Source organism: Hakea prostrata, chromosome 2 (assembly GCF_041222555.1).
Source record: "Hakea prostrata isolate BN-2017 chromosome 2, UWA_Hpros_2, whole genome shotgun sequence".
In the NCBI taxonomy this organism is placed as follows: Eukaryota; Viridiplantae; Streptophyta; class Magnoliopsida; order Proteales; family Proteaceae; genus Hakea; species Hakea prostrata.
Window position 1 is genome coordinate 21,438,653 of NC_142601.1, and position 16,269 is coordinate 21,454,921.

General features: G+C 37.6%; 2 protein-coding genes across 3 annotated transcripts; one reads left to right on the plus strand and one right to left on the minus strand.

Moving 5' to 3' along the window:
- The first annotated feature begins 1,839 nt into the window (after positions 1–1,839).
- LOC149024039 (mitochondrial carnitine/acylcarnitine carrier-like protein) lies at positions 1,840–6,556 on the plus strand. The gene is made up of 3 exons (XM_089144419.1): positions 1,840–2,104; positions 4,864–5,255; positions 5,346–6,556. Exons 2-3 carry the CDS (start codon positions 4,864–4,866, stop codon positions 5,842–5,844), a joined length of 891 nt encoding a protein of 296 aa, XP_089000545.1. The 5' UTR covers positions 1,840–2,104; the 3' UTR covers positions 5,845–6,556.
- A 2,693-nt stretch (positions 6,557–9,249) lies between these two features.
- On the minus strand, positions 9,250–15,138 carry LOC149024040 (disease resistance protein L6-like). 2 transcript variants are annotated; one of them, XM_089144421.1, is made up of 5 exons: positions 14,549–15,138; positions 12,884–13,976; positions 12,615–12,765; positions 12,457–12,527; positions 9,250–12,360 (listed from the first exon to the last, which is right to left on the minus strand). In XM_089144421.1, the coding sequence occupies exons 1-5, from the start codon at positions 15,034–15,036 to the stop codon at positions 10,693–10,695; spliced, it is 3,471 nt and encodes a 1,156-aa protein (XP_089000547.1). In that variant the 5' UTR covers positions 15,037–15,138; the 3' UTR covers positions 9,250–10,692. The 2 variants fall into 2 exon arrangements, with proteins under 2 accessions (XP_089000547.1, XP_089000546.1); XM_089144420.1 differs by having other exon boundaries at positions 9,251–12,360; positions 12,457–12,765.
- Positions 15,139–16,269: the final 1,131 nt, after the last annotated feature.

A 16,269-nucleotide genomic window follows, 5' to 3' on the forward strand; every position in this document is an offset into this window, starting at 1 on the left:
TTGTACATACTCTTTGGAGCTCCTTAATCTGATCCATTTTGAAAGCTCCTAATGAAGCCCTATTTCAAGGATGTTTTCCATCTATTTGGCATATTCTTAATACTCTTCCTTTCAGGTTGCTGATTTCAAGCTATTTTGTTTTTCATACTGTCCATCTCTCTATAGGCACTACTGATCTAAATGGTGTTGGTTTAGCAAATTTAGATGATGTGTTTTATCTTTATTACGATGGAGCCTAAAAGAAAAGAGATACTTTCACACGAAGAGGGTGCGTTATCTGGGATGCATTGGACTTATTCCTTAGTTGCAAAAGCTTCATATGGTGCTGCTGTTTTAGCCACAGTTACAGAAATTGAGTCAATTAGAGATGGAATCACTTTGGCTTCTATCATGCAAATTTCAAAGCTCATTGTTCACTCTTATTGCCAGCTGTTAATGACCGGAATGATCATTCTATCTTGACCGGTCCGACCATTGGGTTTATCGAAGTTGGTCCAAATTGGTCTAACCATCCGATCAATGGTCGGTCCGACCATCCTGTCAAGGAAGCTCAATCAAGGTAGTCTTCTGTTGTTTATCAACTATCTAAAAGAAGGATATAGGTAATAACTCTTCCGATGGTTGGAGTCCGAGTCTAACTCTATCATCTTAAACTATATAAACACCACAAGCAGGCATAACAAAGTAAGCATTCATATTTTGTATAATCAGTTACTTGAGTATCTTATTAAGTAATTGAGATCATATCTCCTTGGTACTGACTTGCTCGTCGGAGACGTACCTCGACCCCCCAAGATCGAGCACGTGTTTTGTAGGAACTTGGCAGGGAAGGGCGAGCAGGATTTCGTATCAATATCAACAAATAATATTAACACTACAAGGCCTCCCAAACTAGCTAGATTGGGTTTTTTATTTTTTTATTTTTTTAAAACTTATTAAGGAAGTTAAGAAACTGATTAAGCTCTTTAACTTCATTGAGTTTCATTTTCTAAGTAGAGAATTTAATATGTATGCAGATTATATTGCAAGGGGCTAAGAAATTCTCTCTGGCTCCTGCCCTTGAAAAACAATACCTCTTTTTCTTCCATGGACATCACCCTAGACAGCTTAATATAATTCGACATTTTATTGCCTTGGTCGGAAAAAAAGAAAAGAAAAGCCCATTCTGTTTCAAATATGAAAATCTTAAAAGCAAAGCAAATGGATCGATGTCAAGGATTAGTCCATATCAGATTCACGATCTCAGACTCTCGGCAATATCGATCCGATACATCGGGGATCCCGTTCTTGTACTAGAACAATTCTTAGGCGTATAGATGGAATCTGCATCATGCTCACACATATGAGCCGTTCATATGGGACCCTTATAGTTTCTGGCGGCTACCGATTTCACAGGCTGCATTTGTTTGCAAAGGTGGGGCGGTTAAAAAGGAGTCGGAAAAAAAAATATGGGTCCCATGTGTAGTGGGGTGAGGGAGAAGGAAAGGAAAGGAAAGGGTTTTGTAAGGATGGGTCCCATTTTTACTTTTCTCACTTTTTCACAAAGCCCTACTAAATATGTAGAGTTTTAAAATGGTATGGGGTGAGAAAGTTGCGCATAAGCCGACAAGTTGTCTCCAAACAATTTACCATTTTGGGATTTAGGTAAACTAAGAAATCTATACTGTTTTTCAAACATTTTCTCACCCCCACCGGGTTATGCCAGCATACAAACGCATAAAGGAGAGATGTAACAATCTGTAACTGTGTCGACACAATCCAATAGGTTCGGTTCTCTTTACCAAAACCCAAATCATTTATCATGTTCCCAATTTTCCGAAATGAAAAAGAATCGATTTGCCAAAGGGTGATGGGATGGAAATATAAAATTCATGTTTCGAATAAAACAAAGAGAAGTCTGCTTTCATGGATTCCTTTCTCTCTGCTGAACTCACGCATTTATATATTTAACTTCAGGGTTGCCCTGATACAGTCGTTTTGGGTATCGCTCCGAATGAGGATTTAAAGTAGGGATTCTTATTGCAGGGAAGTGGATTCACTTTACTGTGAGTTCGTTGCTGACTTCCCAAATAATCATCATCCGGGAATCTGTAGGTTTATTAAGGTATCCTTTCTATAGTTGTTCTTTCTGGTTTTATGATCTGTAGGTGTTGAAAATGTAAGAGAAGGGAATCGAGAAAGTTAGGTTATATTCTCCGCTGATCTGTTTGAGTTAGACGTCTTAGCATCTGGGTTTTTATTATTTAAAGGACCGTTTGTTCAATGCTTTCTAACTTTGTTATCTATGATTGCGTGTTCCTCTGTTAATAGTCTTCTAGTGAATCTTAAGACTCTTTCTATCGTTTCTTTCAACTCCATTTTCAATTGCTTATGACCTTGGAAGCTGCAAGTACCTGGAAGTGGATGGTAGTTAATGTTCTTGGTCTTGGAACTAATTTTGAACATGGGTAGTTGTTGTATTTGATCATACAAGTCTCAGATTCAATTAATAGAAATACATGGTGGATATTTGCTAGATTTTTATTTTAGTAATTTTACTCCATTTTTACATGGTTCATCAATAACAGTGGAATCCAAAAGATTGATCTTTCTGTGGCATCCATTTGTTGGGGACGAGTCCATGCTTATCAGATAGCTATTGGTACTTTTGCTTGTATCTTGATGTATCCATCATGTATATTGATTTATGGGAACTCCAGCTTGGAGGTTGCTCATGATTCAGACCTACTAACTGAAAAATAAGAGCAATTTTGTAGAATGACTGTGGATCTGGATTTTATTATGGTTAAAAATTGGAGGCTTAATATGTTCTTTGAACTTCAGTGAGTTTCAGAGGTACTATAGTAACAACCAGATCTGCCTGCCTAAATCCCTTTCACTGTTACTAGATATTTTCAAAATTAATTGTGAAATTGTGAAACATTTTAAAATTTGATGAATGGGAAAGCCAAACTGAAAAAACTTATCATCAACATATTTTCTGACCAATTCTGAGATTGAGAAAATATAGGAAGTCATCTCATTTACAATAAGTTCAATTGGGATTAACGGATCTTTTTGGAAATTTCCCCATATGTCTTGTGATACAAAGACAGTAATCACCAGTTTTCTAGCTGATGCTGTGATGGTTGAGATTAAAAGAAACAGGTCAAAAGTAGTTTGGGTTCATGATTTAATCATTAATGTGTGTGTTTGGAGATTGAACATGTCAAAGGTCTATGGAATGTGACTGTCATCTCAAAAACCTAGAGCCATACAGTATAATAACCTGTTCAAGAATCTTCCTGTTATTTGTCCCAAGGCACCAAAAATCAGTAGAGCATGGAATCACTTGTAGTGATCAACAAACCAGAAAGGGCTAGAAAGTGGTAATTGTGTTCTGTGACTGACTTGCCAGCTTTACACTCAAGAAACAGACGCAGTACAAAATATGTTTTGACAAACTTACTAAAGTATCCGATCCTCTCTTTGTTCCCTATTTTGTACCCACTAGACTGACATATGAAAGGTGTTTTCTTATATAACCTTGTCGTCTATATTATATACATCATTACTTTAAGCTAACTTGATTTCTGTATAGACTTTGGAGCTAATCCTTGTACAGCTTTACTAGTTCTCCAGAATGGTTACTTCAATTCCTCATTTCCAAAGTTTACGCCTTTTAACTTTTTCCCTCTAGGAATATATGACATATTCATTGCTTTCAGATCTAATTGTTCAGGTTTGTTCCCTGCATCAAGAGGAATTAAACATGTTTGTTCATTTTCATTCTTAAGACCAAAGAGTCAGGCGGAAAGGGGCTGTTCTTAGTTCTGTAGCTGGATTCTCCGGAGCCACAAGAATCCTTAGAATGGGATTACAACTCAGCAACTTCTGATATTTTGATAAGAGTTGCTCTTTGGAGAGCACAGTACCATGAAAGTTGTAAGCTGGGTTCTGGGGGGTGGGGTGGAGTTATTGGCTATCGTTGGCCTCTCTAGTAGAATCAGTCAGGGAGGCCTAAGAGGCAGTGGTAGTTAACTCATGCTGCTCATTTTGTTTTGTTTATTACATGCTTCTCAATTACTATTCATACCTTATTTACTTGAGTCTGCATCATGGAAGGATATCTATTTCTTGCATCATTGATATGTCATCATGTTCCTTTTGTGTAGCTTACCCCGCAATCCTTCCCCTGCAAACCCCCCCCCCCCGGCCCAGCCCCTCCCGCCCCCTTCCTCCTACGAAGCACACCATTCTCCCTCTCTCAATCTTTCTCCTCATCTCTCCAGCCTCGCTTCCCTTCACCCCCCCCCTCTCTGCTCCCTCCCTTCCACCCCCTCCTGATCCCCTATTCATCTTCTCCCGCCACTCCAACCCTGGGGATATCCAGCTTTCTCAAAACCTTCGCCAGCCCCTTCTCCTTATCACGAACCTCTTTCCCTCAGGATTGCGGCCAGCCCAATCCCTCCATTTTAGACCCTCCATTGTTGTGAGATAGATTGCCTTAGGGATAGCTCCCGTGGCTGAAACCCCCTTCCGTTTCTTACCTCTGATGGTGAATGCTGCGGATGAAGCAATCAAGTCCTGAAGGATCGTTACTAACCCGATGCAGACTTTCTTGTGGATTTTAAGTCTTCTAGGAAAGGGGGGGGGGGGGGGAAGCATAGTTGTGGTTCTCTTCTTATTCCTTTGTTGCTTTAGTTGTTAGGTTGGCACCTCTATTGTGCTTGTTTGTTGTCTACCTGGGCTCTGCCCTTGGTCTCTTGTATTCTCCCTTCCCCCCCCCCCTCTCGGGTTCATGAAATTTTTATTCATGCAAAAAGAAAAAAGTTTTCTTGAATGCATGGGGTGACTTAGTCAATACTCTTTCCCCCCTTCCAGATGGCAGATATAGCTAAGGACTTAACTGCTGGGACCGTTGGAGGGGTAGCACAGTTGGTATGTGGGCACCCTTTTGACACCATCAAGGTCAAGCTCCAAAGCCAGCCTACCCCAGCCCCGGGACAAGTCCTGAAGTATTCAGGTGCCATGGATGCTGTTAGACAAACAATTGCAGCTGAAGGACCAAGGGGCTTGTACAAAGGCATGGGAGCCCCACTTGCTACAGTGGCAGCTTTAAATGCTGTCCTGTTCTCTGTAAGGGGACAAATGGAAGCCTTGCTAAGGTCTGAACCCGGTGCTCCTCTTACAGTCAGTCAGCAGGTGATATGTGGTGCTGGGGCTGGAGTTGCTGTGTCCATTCTTGCGTGCCCGACCGAGTTGATCAAGTGCAGGTCAGTGTCATTCTGCTTTGTTCTTTAATATGCTTGGGAAACTACTGTAGCCTACAAATTTGCACATTAGCCATTGGTTTTATATTGAAGGTTGCAAGCTCAGAGTGCTTTGGCAGATTCTATCTCTGCATCTGGAGCAATGAAGTATGGGGGTCCAATGGATGTTGCAAGGCATGTCCTCTCAGAAAAGGGAGTAAGGGGGCTCTTCAAAGGTCTGGTACCCACCCTTGGCCGTGAAGTCCCTGGAAATGCTGCAATGTTTGGTGTCTATGAAGCCTTTAAGCAGTACCTTGCTGGGGGCCAAGACACTTCTTCTCTAGGTCGGGGCTCTTTAATGGCTGCTGGAGGCTTAGCAGGAGCCTCTTTCTGGCTCTTTGTTTATCCAACTGATGTTGTAAAGAGTGTTCTTCAAGTTGATGACTACAAGAATCCAAAGTTCTCTGGTTCTGTTGATGCCTTCAAGAAGATCCTAGCATCTGAGGGAGTCAAAGGCTTGTATAAAGGTTTTGGGCCTGCAATGGCCCGCAGTGTTCCAGCGAATGCTGCCTGCTTCTTGGCATATGAGATGACAAGATCTAGCTTGGGATGAAAGCCTGATGAGATACTTTATTGATTCTTTCCTGCCAGCCAAATGTTGCTGCCGGATTTTATAGATAATTTCCTGGTGCATGAATTTTTCTGCGTTTTCAGTCATTGTTTTAATTCAGGTATCTCTTCAGAAGAAAGAAAAGCATTTACTAGACACCTTCCTCAGCAACATAACATTTGCATGGTATTCAGAAGGGATTTTCCTTTTTCTTTTCTGATGCAATAACACCATGGTTGTTGGTTTTACCAGGCACTGTGATTGCAGATTTAGAATACATTTTATCTAATGCAATTGAATGATCATTTATAAGACAAAATGATCCTTTTAGCCAGAAAAAGTTGTTTAAAAAGATAAAAAGGGATGCCCAATGAATTTGACCTTACAGTATCCAATTTATATCAGGTTTTGGTCCTTGGGGAGAAACTTGTAGATGTCCAAGGTCTTCATTGTTCTACAAAAAGAGCATGCTTGTGATTTGTTTGCTGGAAGAATTTAGCAAGTTCTGAAGAAGCTATTTTTAATTATAATAAAAAGTGCAAACTCATTGAAGGACATAAAATAAACCTAAATCAACATGCAAAAGCAACAAAAAAGTGGCTTGCATTCAAGGCCAATTTGGATGCCCAGAATTGGTTTCCTTAACTAGGATGGTTGAGTCTTTCCCTGGCTGAATAATCAAATAAACAAAGTGATCTGGATTAATGAATCCTTTTTATCCCCCATCAAACACGTTGAAAGCATCATATGAAATGAGGATAAATGGAGAGTTCATTTTTTTTTTTTTGGGTACAAAGGGGCTTTATTAAGTCAGGGGATGGGGATATCAATATGCCTCAGCGAGAGTTGAATCCACATACCTCTTCACTAAGAGGTGTTGGTTTCATCCACTAGAACAACTCTGCGTTGGCAAGAGTTCATCTTTTAGACCAAGAGAACTTGACACAGAAGAATCATGCGGGACAATTAGACTTTAAGCTGAGATGTCCTATAAATTATTAACGATTTTCGTTCCCATGAATGGATCTACAAAAATTCTTGTTTCTTGGGTTCTCTATTATTTTTGTAATCACAGATTGTATTGGAAGCTTCCATCTGGTTCTATGGTTGCACGAAGAACAAACAATGGCATGATAGTTACATGATTGAGCATAGCAAATAGTCCTACCTGGGTGAAAGATGCAAATCCAAAACCTGAGTTTATTAAGGTATAAACATGGCTAACAAAAAAAAAATTAAAGAACAAACACAAATTCTTTACATATGTAAGCCTCTTAGAATTTGAAAGATGTTTAGACATTATTGTTGCATGCACTAGAAGAAGAAAAAACCTGGCTGGACATGGGTAGGAGGATGGGGCAACTTATCATTTGGTGGTGTTCCATAGTTTAATGATCAGATCTAGGGTTTTGAAAAAGATATAAAAGCAGAAAAGGCAGACAAAAATGTTCAAAATAGTAGCTTCAGATCATAATCCATGTTCTATTACAGTTTCCACTTGCAAATTTGAATTACCAAAACATTTTTTTGTAAATAATAATGAAAATGAAGCACAAAAACTGTCTTATTTCCACTGATAAAAGCATTTTTATATCTGATGGGCCTTGAATAAAAATGAAGCTTTAAGCTCTGTTTGTATAAATTTCAGGCACTCTTAGTGGTTTGTTGCATTTGTGGATTCAGAACCATAGGAGAAGCAGTGAGGAAGGCAAATATGGCTTAAACATTGTATGAAGCATGGCCTCTAATAGAGGTAGAACAGGGTTCCATACGTCTGACCTTATTTAATTGAGTTGTCATGTTCCTACCTATTAGAGTGACCTTTTACCAGAAAGGAATCTCTGCATGCCATTAATTTCCTTTTAAATTCCAGTTCTTCACTGCAATTCTAGGCATCTTTGGATTTCTGAGATTTATCTATCAACCAAACAATCATAGTTTACTGAGCCCAAATCATGACCAAAGCATTATGATAACACTTCAGAAGTAGCCATGATATAGTGGATCTGAACCATGCTGTACCTGCAACTTTGTCATGACAAATAGAAAAAGGTTTCCATAATAAAGATGAAAAAGGAAACCAAGTGTTTCTTACAGAAATCCTAGTTTTATGGGCAAGACAAAAATCCTGATCCAATGCAAAAGTTATATTAAAAATGTTCTTTCCATAGTGTAGGAATCCAAATGTTTCTTAAAGGATTAAGGCATGAAGCACAACCTGAAGCAGAAGTCAGAGATCAATGTTTGAACTAAACTTGTGTCACCTAAAATACTTAAATACCCAAGTTCAACCTAGTCTGGCATTTCTGGTCAATTACTTGTTTGGAACAGCTGAAAAGAATAATTTATTAACAACTAAGTTAAGAAGAACTTCAACTCTAATCTCTTCCTTCCCATGCAATTTCCTGAATGAGCCATTATCAGGAAATGTAAAAATAACTTTTTGTATTTATATATATACTCCCTCTCTTTAATTTACAGCCGCCATATTGATTTTTGCTGATGTGGCCTAATCCAAACCATTGGCAGCAGCAAGCTGCCGCAAATAAAAATCCAGAATAAATCTTCACCAGTTTTTGTGGATTCGATTCTACTCATTGTTATTACCGATTCAACTGAGAGAATGATTAACTTTAGTAGATTCGACACCCATCAAGTACAAACAAACCTAAGACTCGCTAAAGTTGATATCTGAATCAAGGTTTAAAGTATCCCACGATATCATACGATACTAATTGATACGTATCCATATTTAACCCAACCGATACGATATATCTCGATATGTCTTTCTATTGAATTACACTAAAATATATTAGTCAGAGCGATATAATACTCGATACAAAATAATACGTCTTTTAAAATCACATGACCGATACGATACTCGATACCGATATTTTAAACCTTGATCTGGACTAGATGACAATCCATCTGGATCATGTTCCGTAAAGTCAAATACAAGGTGCATACTGCATGATAGTCAGGATGTAATCAATCCTTCCAATTTTATGATGTTTGGATGGTCTAGTCTCCAAAGAATTAGTATTTCTCGTGCCATAAACCTAACACTCTCGAGCTAGAAATTGTCAAATTGCACCTTCTTTAGAGCAATCATGGTCTAGGTTACGTGCTTGGAACACAGTGTTGTATGTACCTTGCTCAATCTACAAGAGGTAAACTGTCTTGCCAGGTGTTGGGACTAATTAACTTTCTACCCGAGATATTGTGTGGAAACGAAAGCATGATATTCATTGAAAAAAAATATGTCGATACATCAATGTATTTTAAAAAACAAGTGATATAACTGATGAAACATAATGAATAAAAATCATAAGGTTTATACATGAAAGGAAACCCATATGTGATCAGACCGCTTTAAATAAATACATACAAGTTGAAGAAGTCTCACATACAAAGAATAACCTTGGATTTCAATAATAAAAATGAAAACATAAAATTATGACCTTAATATAGTCACCCAAGAGACTTGTTGAATTAAGAGGAAGATGCATTGATGCAACGTGGAAGGTCAAGAACCAACTCAAATTGGGAGAAGGGCTTCAATCACTATTTATTCTCTTAATTTTAAGGTTCCATCTCACCGAATATTTCTGTATTTAGCTCAAGACTACAGTATATTCACCAAGTTCTATCTCAGTTACTTTGAATTTAACACTTGGTGAACCTCCCTAACAAGAAATAGACCACCATTCCACATAGGTTGATATAATTACAGAAACGTACTGTTTAGACAACAAGAAACATTATTAATTAATTTACATTGGCTCCGGTAAAAATATACTAATTAAGGACCATGCAAAAAATCCCTAAGATGTACCTGAAGAGGTAAGACTAGTTCGCACAACCTTATTCATTCAGATTTTTGGCTTCTCACATTGATTATCGGAACGGTGGAAACTGTTTGTTAGCTTCTTCCCCGGTACAATTCATATGTTATTAAAGTTCATGGGAGCGACCCTAGTATTGTAAATCAAAACCATGAAAAGAGAGGATAACCTTGATAAAAACTATGAAAACCATATCCCCTTGGAAAGACAGGAGGATTTGAATTCTAATAGGGTTCAAGGAAACACACTTAACACCAGTTTCATTCATCAACAACTAGATGATTTGAAGACTTTGTATTTCAAATATTGAACTAGAAAAGTTCTTCTTGTTACTTTTCATGTTTGAAATAAATGAACTGAATTATTATATATCACAAAGAAGTTTGTAAAAGAACAAAGAAATAAACATGTTAGCCTTGTTGAAAACATGCGAAGATGAAAAATAACTCAATAATGAAAATGTGCAAAATTAGTGTAGTGGATCTCTAAAAATAGAAAATGCACACCGATTAATCCAATTGGATACATCATACAAATCATATTAATTCTAGCTTAACTATGAGATTTGTTTGAAATCTCAAGTTAAATATGCATGCAATCTGTTTCAAATCAACAATTATTTGCAAAAATTCTCATAAAGAAGAAACAACCCTCACATCATTTTTGATGACTCAGAACTCTTGGGAAAATTTTGGAGGTTAACCAATTACAAATATGTGGTAGAGCATGCATTGCAACATCAATAATACTAAATGGAAATTATGCGATCAACATAATCCTTAGAAGACAGTTACTCAAGTCATTTATCTGTTGATTACAATCTCAATTCCCCAAATAAAAATAAAAACATATGCAGACACTACATTTGGCTTGCACTTAAATCTCATTTAGTAAACTGAAGCAACACAAGTTAATAGTAAGGACATATATCCAAAACTTGGCTTAGAGAACCAATTTCAGCAAGGAGATACTCCAGACTCGTGCACACACTCAAATCTAAAGTGACCTAGGACGTGACAAAACTAATTTCAGTAGGGAGATACTCCAGACTTGTACATGCACTCAAATCTAAAGTGACCAAAGATGTAAGAGAACCAATTTCATTAGGAAGATGCACCAAACTCGTGCATGCACTCAAATCTAAAGTGACCAAGGATGTGAGAGAACCAATTTCAGTAGGAATATACGGTAGACTTGTGCACTCACTCAAATGTAATGTGACCAAGGACTTGAGAGAACCAATTTCGGTAGGGAGATACTTCAGACTCATGCATGCACTCAAATCTAAAGTGACTAAGGATGTGAGAGAACCAATTTCAATAGGGAGATACTCCAGACTTGTGCACGCACTCAAATCTAAAGTGACCAAGGATGTGAGAGAGCCAATTTCAATAGGAATAAATGGTAGACTTGTGCACTCACTCAAATGTAATGTGACCAAGGACCTAAGAGAACCAATTTCAATAGGGAGATACACCAGATTCTTGCACTTGCTCAAATGCAATGTGATCAAGGACTTTAGAGAACCAATTTCAGTAGGGAGATACTCCAGACTTGTGCATGCACTCAAATCTAAAGTGACCAAGGACGTGAGAGAACCAATTTCGATAGGGAGATACTTCAGACTCATGCATGCACTCAAATCTAAAGTGACTAAGGATGTGAGAGAACCAATTTCAGTAGGGAGATACTCCAGACTCGTGCACGCACTCAAATCTAAAGTGACCAAGGATGTGAGAAAACCAATTTCAATAGGAATATACGGTAGACTCGTGCACTCACTCAAATGTAATGTGACCAAGGACTTGAGAGAACCAATTTCAGAAGGGAGATACATTAAACTTGTGCACTTACTCAAATGCAATGTGACCAAGGACTTGAGAGAACCAATTTCAGTAGGGAGATACTCCAAACTTGTGTATGCATTCAAATCTAAAGTGACCAAGGACATGAGAGAACCAATTTCGATAGGGAGATACTTCAGACTCGTGCATGCACTCAAATCTAAAGTGACTAAGGATGTGAGAGAGCCAATTTCAGTAGGGAGATACTCCATACTTGTGCACTCACTCAAATCTAAAGTGACTAAGGACATGAGAGAACCAATTTCAGTAGGGAGACCCACCAGACTTGTACACCAACTCAAATTTAAAGTGGTTAAGGATGTGAGAGAACCAATTTCAGTAGGGAGACCCACCAGACTTGTGCACTCACTCAAATCTAAAGCGATTAAGGATGTGAGAGAACCAATTTCAATAGGGAGACCCACTAGACTTGTGCACTCTCGTAAAACTAAAATGACCAAGGATGTGAGAGAACCAATTTTAGTAGGGAGGCCCACCAGACTCTTGCACCAACTCAAATTTAATGTGACCAAAGATGTGAGAGAACCAATTTCAATAGGGAGATCCACCAGATTTCTGCACCGACTCAAATTTAATGTAACCAAAGACATGAGAAAACCAATTTCAGTAGGGAGACCTACAAGATACTTGCATTTCGTCAAATCTAAAGTGACCAAGGACGTGAGAGAACCAATAGAAGTGTCAATTCCAACCAAGTTAAAACAATCATTGAAACTTAGTAACTCCAAAAGTTGATTTTTTGAGAGGTCAGGAATACTGTGTAGTTGCTCACATGACTTAAGTTTTAGGACTTTCAAATTTATTGCCACCTGCATAATAATTATAAGAAAATTATGAGATTTGCTTTCTAAAATGTGTTAAAAATTTTGCAAATTAAAAACAAGAGAGAGATTAGTCTTCAAAACCTTGATGTGGTTCCAACCCTTCCAGTTTTCTGTGATCTCACCATATGAGAGATCAAGGACAACCAATTTTTCTGGACAAAAGTTGGTTAGCGCATATTGTTCAGGGCATCCTTTCCAACTAAGCCATCTCAATTCTGAAAAAGAATTAATGCAATTACCCAAGATTTGTGCATGATCTAGTTGGAGCAATCTTAGTCCAGTCATTGCATCAAGGCCCGAACTCATCACACATCTGCTCCTTGATTTACTCTTGGAGTCAATGTTGCTTTCCTTAAAATCAATAGTGAGTCCTAAACAATCACTTGTTCCCTAAAAAATCAATTGCCAAAAATTAGAAACTTCTAATGTCCTAAGAAAAAATAAGACCAAATATTAAATTCACAAAGTTGACACAAAAATAACTATATGAGCATCCAATATTACCTACCTTATGTTTGAGTAGTACATCCAAAACTTCATCTTTAGACCATATTCGACTACGTTCCTCTAGTTTTTTACTCTCTTGACGAACAATATCCCTTCCAAGATCTCGAAGCATATCGTGCATCCATAACTCACCATCTTCATTAACCGTTATCAAAGATTTTGCCAAAAGAACATCAAGACCCACTTGAGGATAAAAAACACACCCTTCCCATATATGACACACAATATCTTTTTTCATTCCAATAAAAAAACAAGCAGTATCCAGAAACATTTGTTGTTCTGTATCTTCTAAGTCATCGTAACTTATTTTCAATCTTTTCATCACATCATTATTGGGAATTTTCTGCAACTTCTTTAACATGCTTTCCCATTTTGGTTTTTTCTTTGCAAATAAAGATGAACCTATAACTCTGAGAGCCAAGGGAAGTCCTCCAGTAGTTTCTACTATTTCTTTAGAAATAGCCAAATAATCTTCTTCAGGATGATTCCTTTTAAATGCATAATGGCTAAAAAGTACAATAGAATCATCTAAACCCATTAATTCGGGCTTATAAATCTCATGTGTTTTCAAAGTAGTTAAAACAGCCATGTTTCTGGTTGTGATAATAATCCTACTTCCAGTGCCAAACCATTCACCAACCCCAATCAAAGACTCCACTTGATTATCTTGATCCACATCATCAAGAATTACAAGCACTCTCTTTCCATTTAATCTTTGTTGGATCACTTTCATCCCATTATTCTCATCAACAATATATGGACTTCCATCCTTTAGAATGGCTTTGATAAGTTTGTTTTGTAGATAAACAATCCCGAATTTCCCATCATCCTCACGAACATTTTCAAGAAATGCATATCCATCAAATCTACTAAAAACTTCTTTACAAACAGCCTTAGCAATAGTTGTCTTTCCAATGCCACCAAATCCATGGATCGCTACAATTTTGGTGACCTTACATTCAAGATCTAATAGCTCCAACATTATTTTTTTATGGCTTTCAATTGCAACTAGGTTGTTAGACACAAGCATGAGTCTCTTGTTCAATGTATTCAAAACTTTCCAGACAACTTCTCTTAGTAACTCCCCTTTGTACCTGTATAATTCGAAGGAAAAAAAAAATAATAAATTCAATTCCTATCCTTACCCAAAAAAAAAATTTCCTATCATGATGAATAATGTACATCAGGGGGAAAAAAAACAAATATTGTCTATGGAAGAACTCACAGCTGAATGATTTGAATTAATGTATATTATACAAGTTTTACTATATGCTTTTATTTTGGTATTGTTTCCAAGCAAGATCTGAAATTTCTTGTTATTTTAAATGCATAGAGCTTAACATATAAGGGGGAAAAACAAAAATCTAGGAATAATAATGCCAATCAAGAATGGAACGTAAACATAAACATTACCCAACGCTACAGGTAGCACTGGTATGCTTAAGATCCAACGGGGAAAAGAGAGAAAGCAGAGAAAGTGTTTGCAGGAAACCATATCAGTTGAGTGTCAATTCTTCTCCTTCTCAAGTCCCCTTAGATCCAGTAAGATCCATTGATCCAATATCCACCTCGATCTCTTAATTTTGAATTCATAGATCCATATTAATTGATTTTATAATGGAAAGACATAACATTAATTGGAACCAAATGAAACTGTTGAACTCACGTTTCTTCCGTGAAATGCCATCCATCCAATCTTCCGACCTCTCGCAAAGCATCTCGCCATGTTTGCACTGTTGTCTGATCGAATCGTTTTGGGTGTTCATCAAAAGCCTTTTTGTAACTGTCGGACATCTGATTCCGCACATCCGTTGGTTGAACTTTGTAGAAAATGGGAAATACAATCTGGTTCCTTGTTCTTCTGCAGTTACATATCTCGTTTAGCTCATTGAGGCACCATTTGCTGAACGCGTAATTCATCGAAAATATGGGAATTGAGATTAGTGACTGCTGAATTGCTGTGAGTAGTTCGGGTGCAATCTCCTTTCCCTTATTTAGTTCCTCTTCGTCCCTGAAAGTTCGAATTCCGGCGTCCACTAAAGCATGATATAAATGATCAGCAAAACTTCTACGAACATCTCCGCCGTGAAAGCTCAAGAACACTTCATAACTCGAACCAGAAGAGGAGGCCTGCTGCTGATGAGTTGCAGCCATGGTATGAAATTGACTGCTGGAAAAATTTTTCTGGTTTCAAATGTCAAACAAAATGAAAGAAGACGAGAAGATAAGGCTTGAGTGGTGGTTCTGTAGAACCGGCTTTTGAGAGTATCGTGGATAGAGAATGAACCAAGCATTGAAAAGCACTTGGGCAGAGTTGAGTTTCAATGAAGTAATCGTTTGGCGGGGCCCACTGCTAAGAATGCAGATAGGCGCGCGGGTCCCACTTTTTTGGACGAAGCATTGCAAAGCAAAACACATGGCACCGGCAAGGGTGGTCAGGCCGAGTAGATATTTTATTTATTTATTTTTTTTTTTGTAGAAAGGATATTTTGTTTGATAAGATCATAAGAATTTTTTTTTTTTTAGTAAAAAGGATATTGTGTGACAATCCCAAGTCTGTCAAAGGCGTGAGGCCAGTGGATATTTTGTTAGATTAGACCATAGAATCTCATTTGCTTTTTCCTTTTTTTTTTTTGGGTAAAAAAATATTGTGTGTAAAGTTTTGGTATTCCCATTATCCCATGGATTTTCCCTTTTTATATGGAATACATTATTGGCCCCTCTCAAGAACTCGCTTTAGTGGACTTAAATTATAAGTTGTACGGTTTAGTGTCCTAAATTATAGATTGCATATTCTCAAAATTACAATTTGCACACTTCTAACATTACATCCTTGATTTTGTTTAATCATGAGTGAAATGACCATATTACCCTCATTAGAGTCAAATTATATAACTACCCCCATTTAGTTCCTCACATATCCAATTCTTAGGTGGGTGAAGGGAGCTATCTTCTACCCACTCTTCGCTAGAGGTGGTCTCTAGTTGGATTCAATCCATCCGTCTTTGGTTCCTTTTAAGTACAAGAAACCCTATAAATCCAATCCTTTGCTTCTCTCTCTTCAATTGCGACGAGAGATTGAATCATCTACTTCACTTTATGTGCTAATTGCAATTATCATCGCAACTCCTTCTAGATTTTACTATACGCAGATGTTCTAGGTCAATTCGATTAGCTTTGCAAGAGAGTCTCATTGGTATCTCTTTATAATATTCTCTTCTCATTTCTAGGGTTTCTTCGTCTATTAGTAGTGGTCACAGAAAAAGAAAAAAAGAAACCTTAGGATCAAATCTATGGCTTGAAACACTATAATAGTAACCTTGATATCCTTAGCCAACAATAATTCTCGATAATCTAGCAGATCATTAAAAGAGTTAGATTAACATT

What these genes read in the sequence shown, in the direction of transcription:
- LOC149024039 (XM_089144419.1), top strand. Translation starts at nt 4,864, where the DNA reads ATGGCAGATATAGCTAAGGACTTAACTGCTGGGACCGTTGGAGGGGTA. An exon ending in ACCGAGTTGATCAAGTGCAG is followed by an intron (nt 5,256 to 5,345) that starts GTCAGTGTCATT and finishes TTTATATTGAAG; the next exon opens with GTTGCAAGCTCAGAGTGCTT.
- LOC149024040 (XM_089144420.1), bottom strand. Translation starts at nt 15,036, where the DNA reads ATGGCTGCAACTCATCAGCAGCAGGCCTCCTCTTCTGGTTCGAGTTAT. An exon ending in TGGCATTTCACGGAAGAAAC is followed by an intron (nt 13,977 to 14,548) that starts GTGAGTTCAACA and finishes CGAATTATACAG; the next exon opens with GTACAAAGGGGAGTTACTAA. An exon ending in ATGTACTACTCAAACATAAG is followed by an intron (nt 12,766 to 12,883) that starts GTAGGTAATATT and finishes TTGATTTTTTAG; the next exon opens with GGAACAAGTGATTGTTTAGG.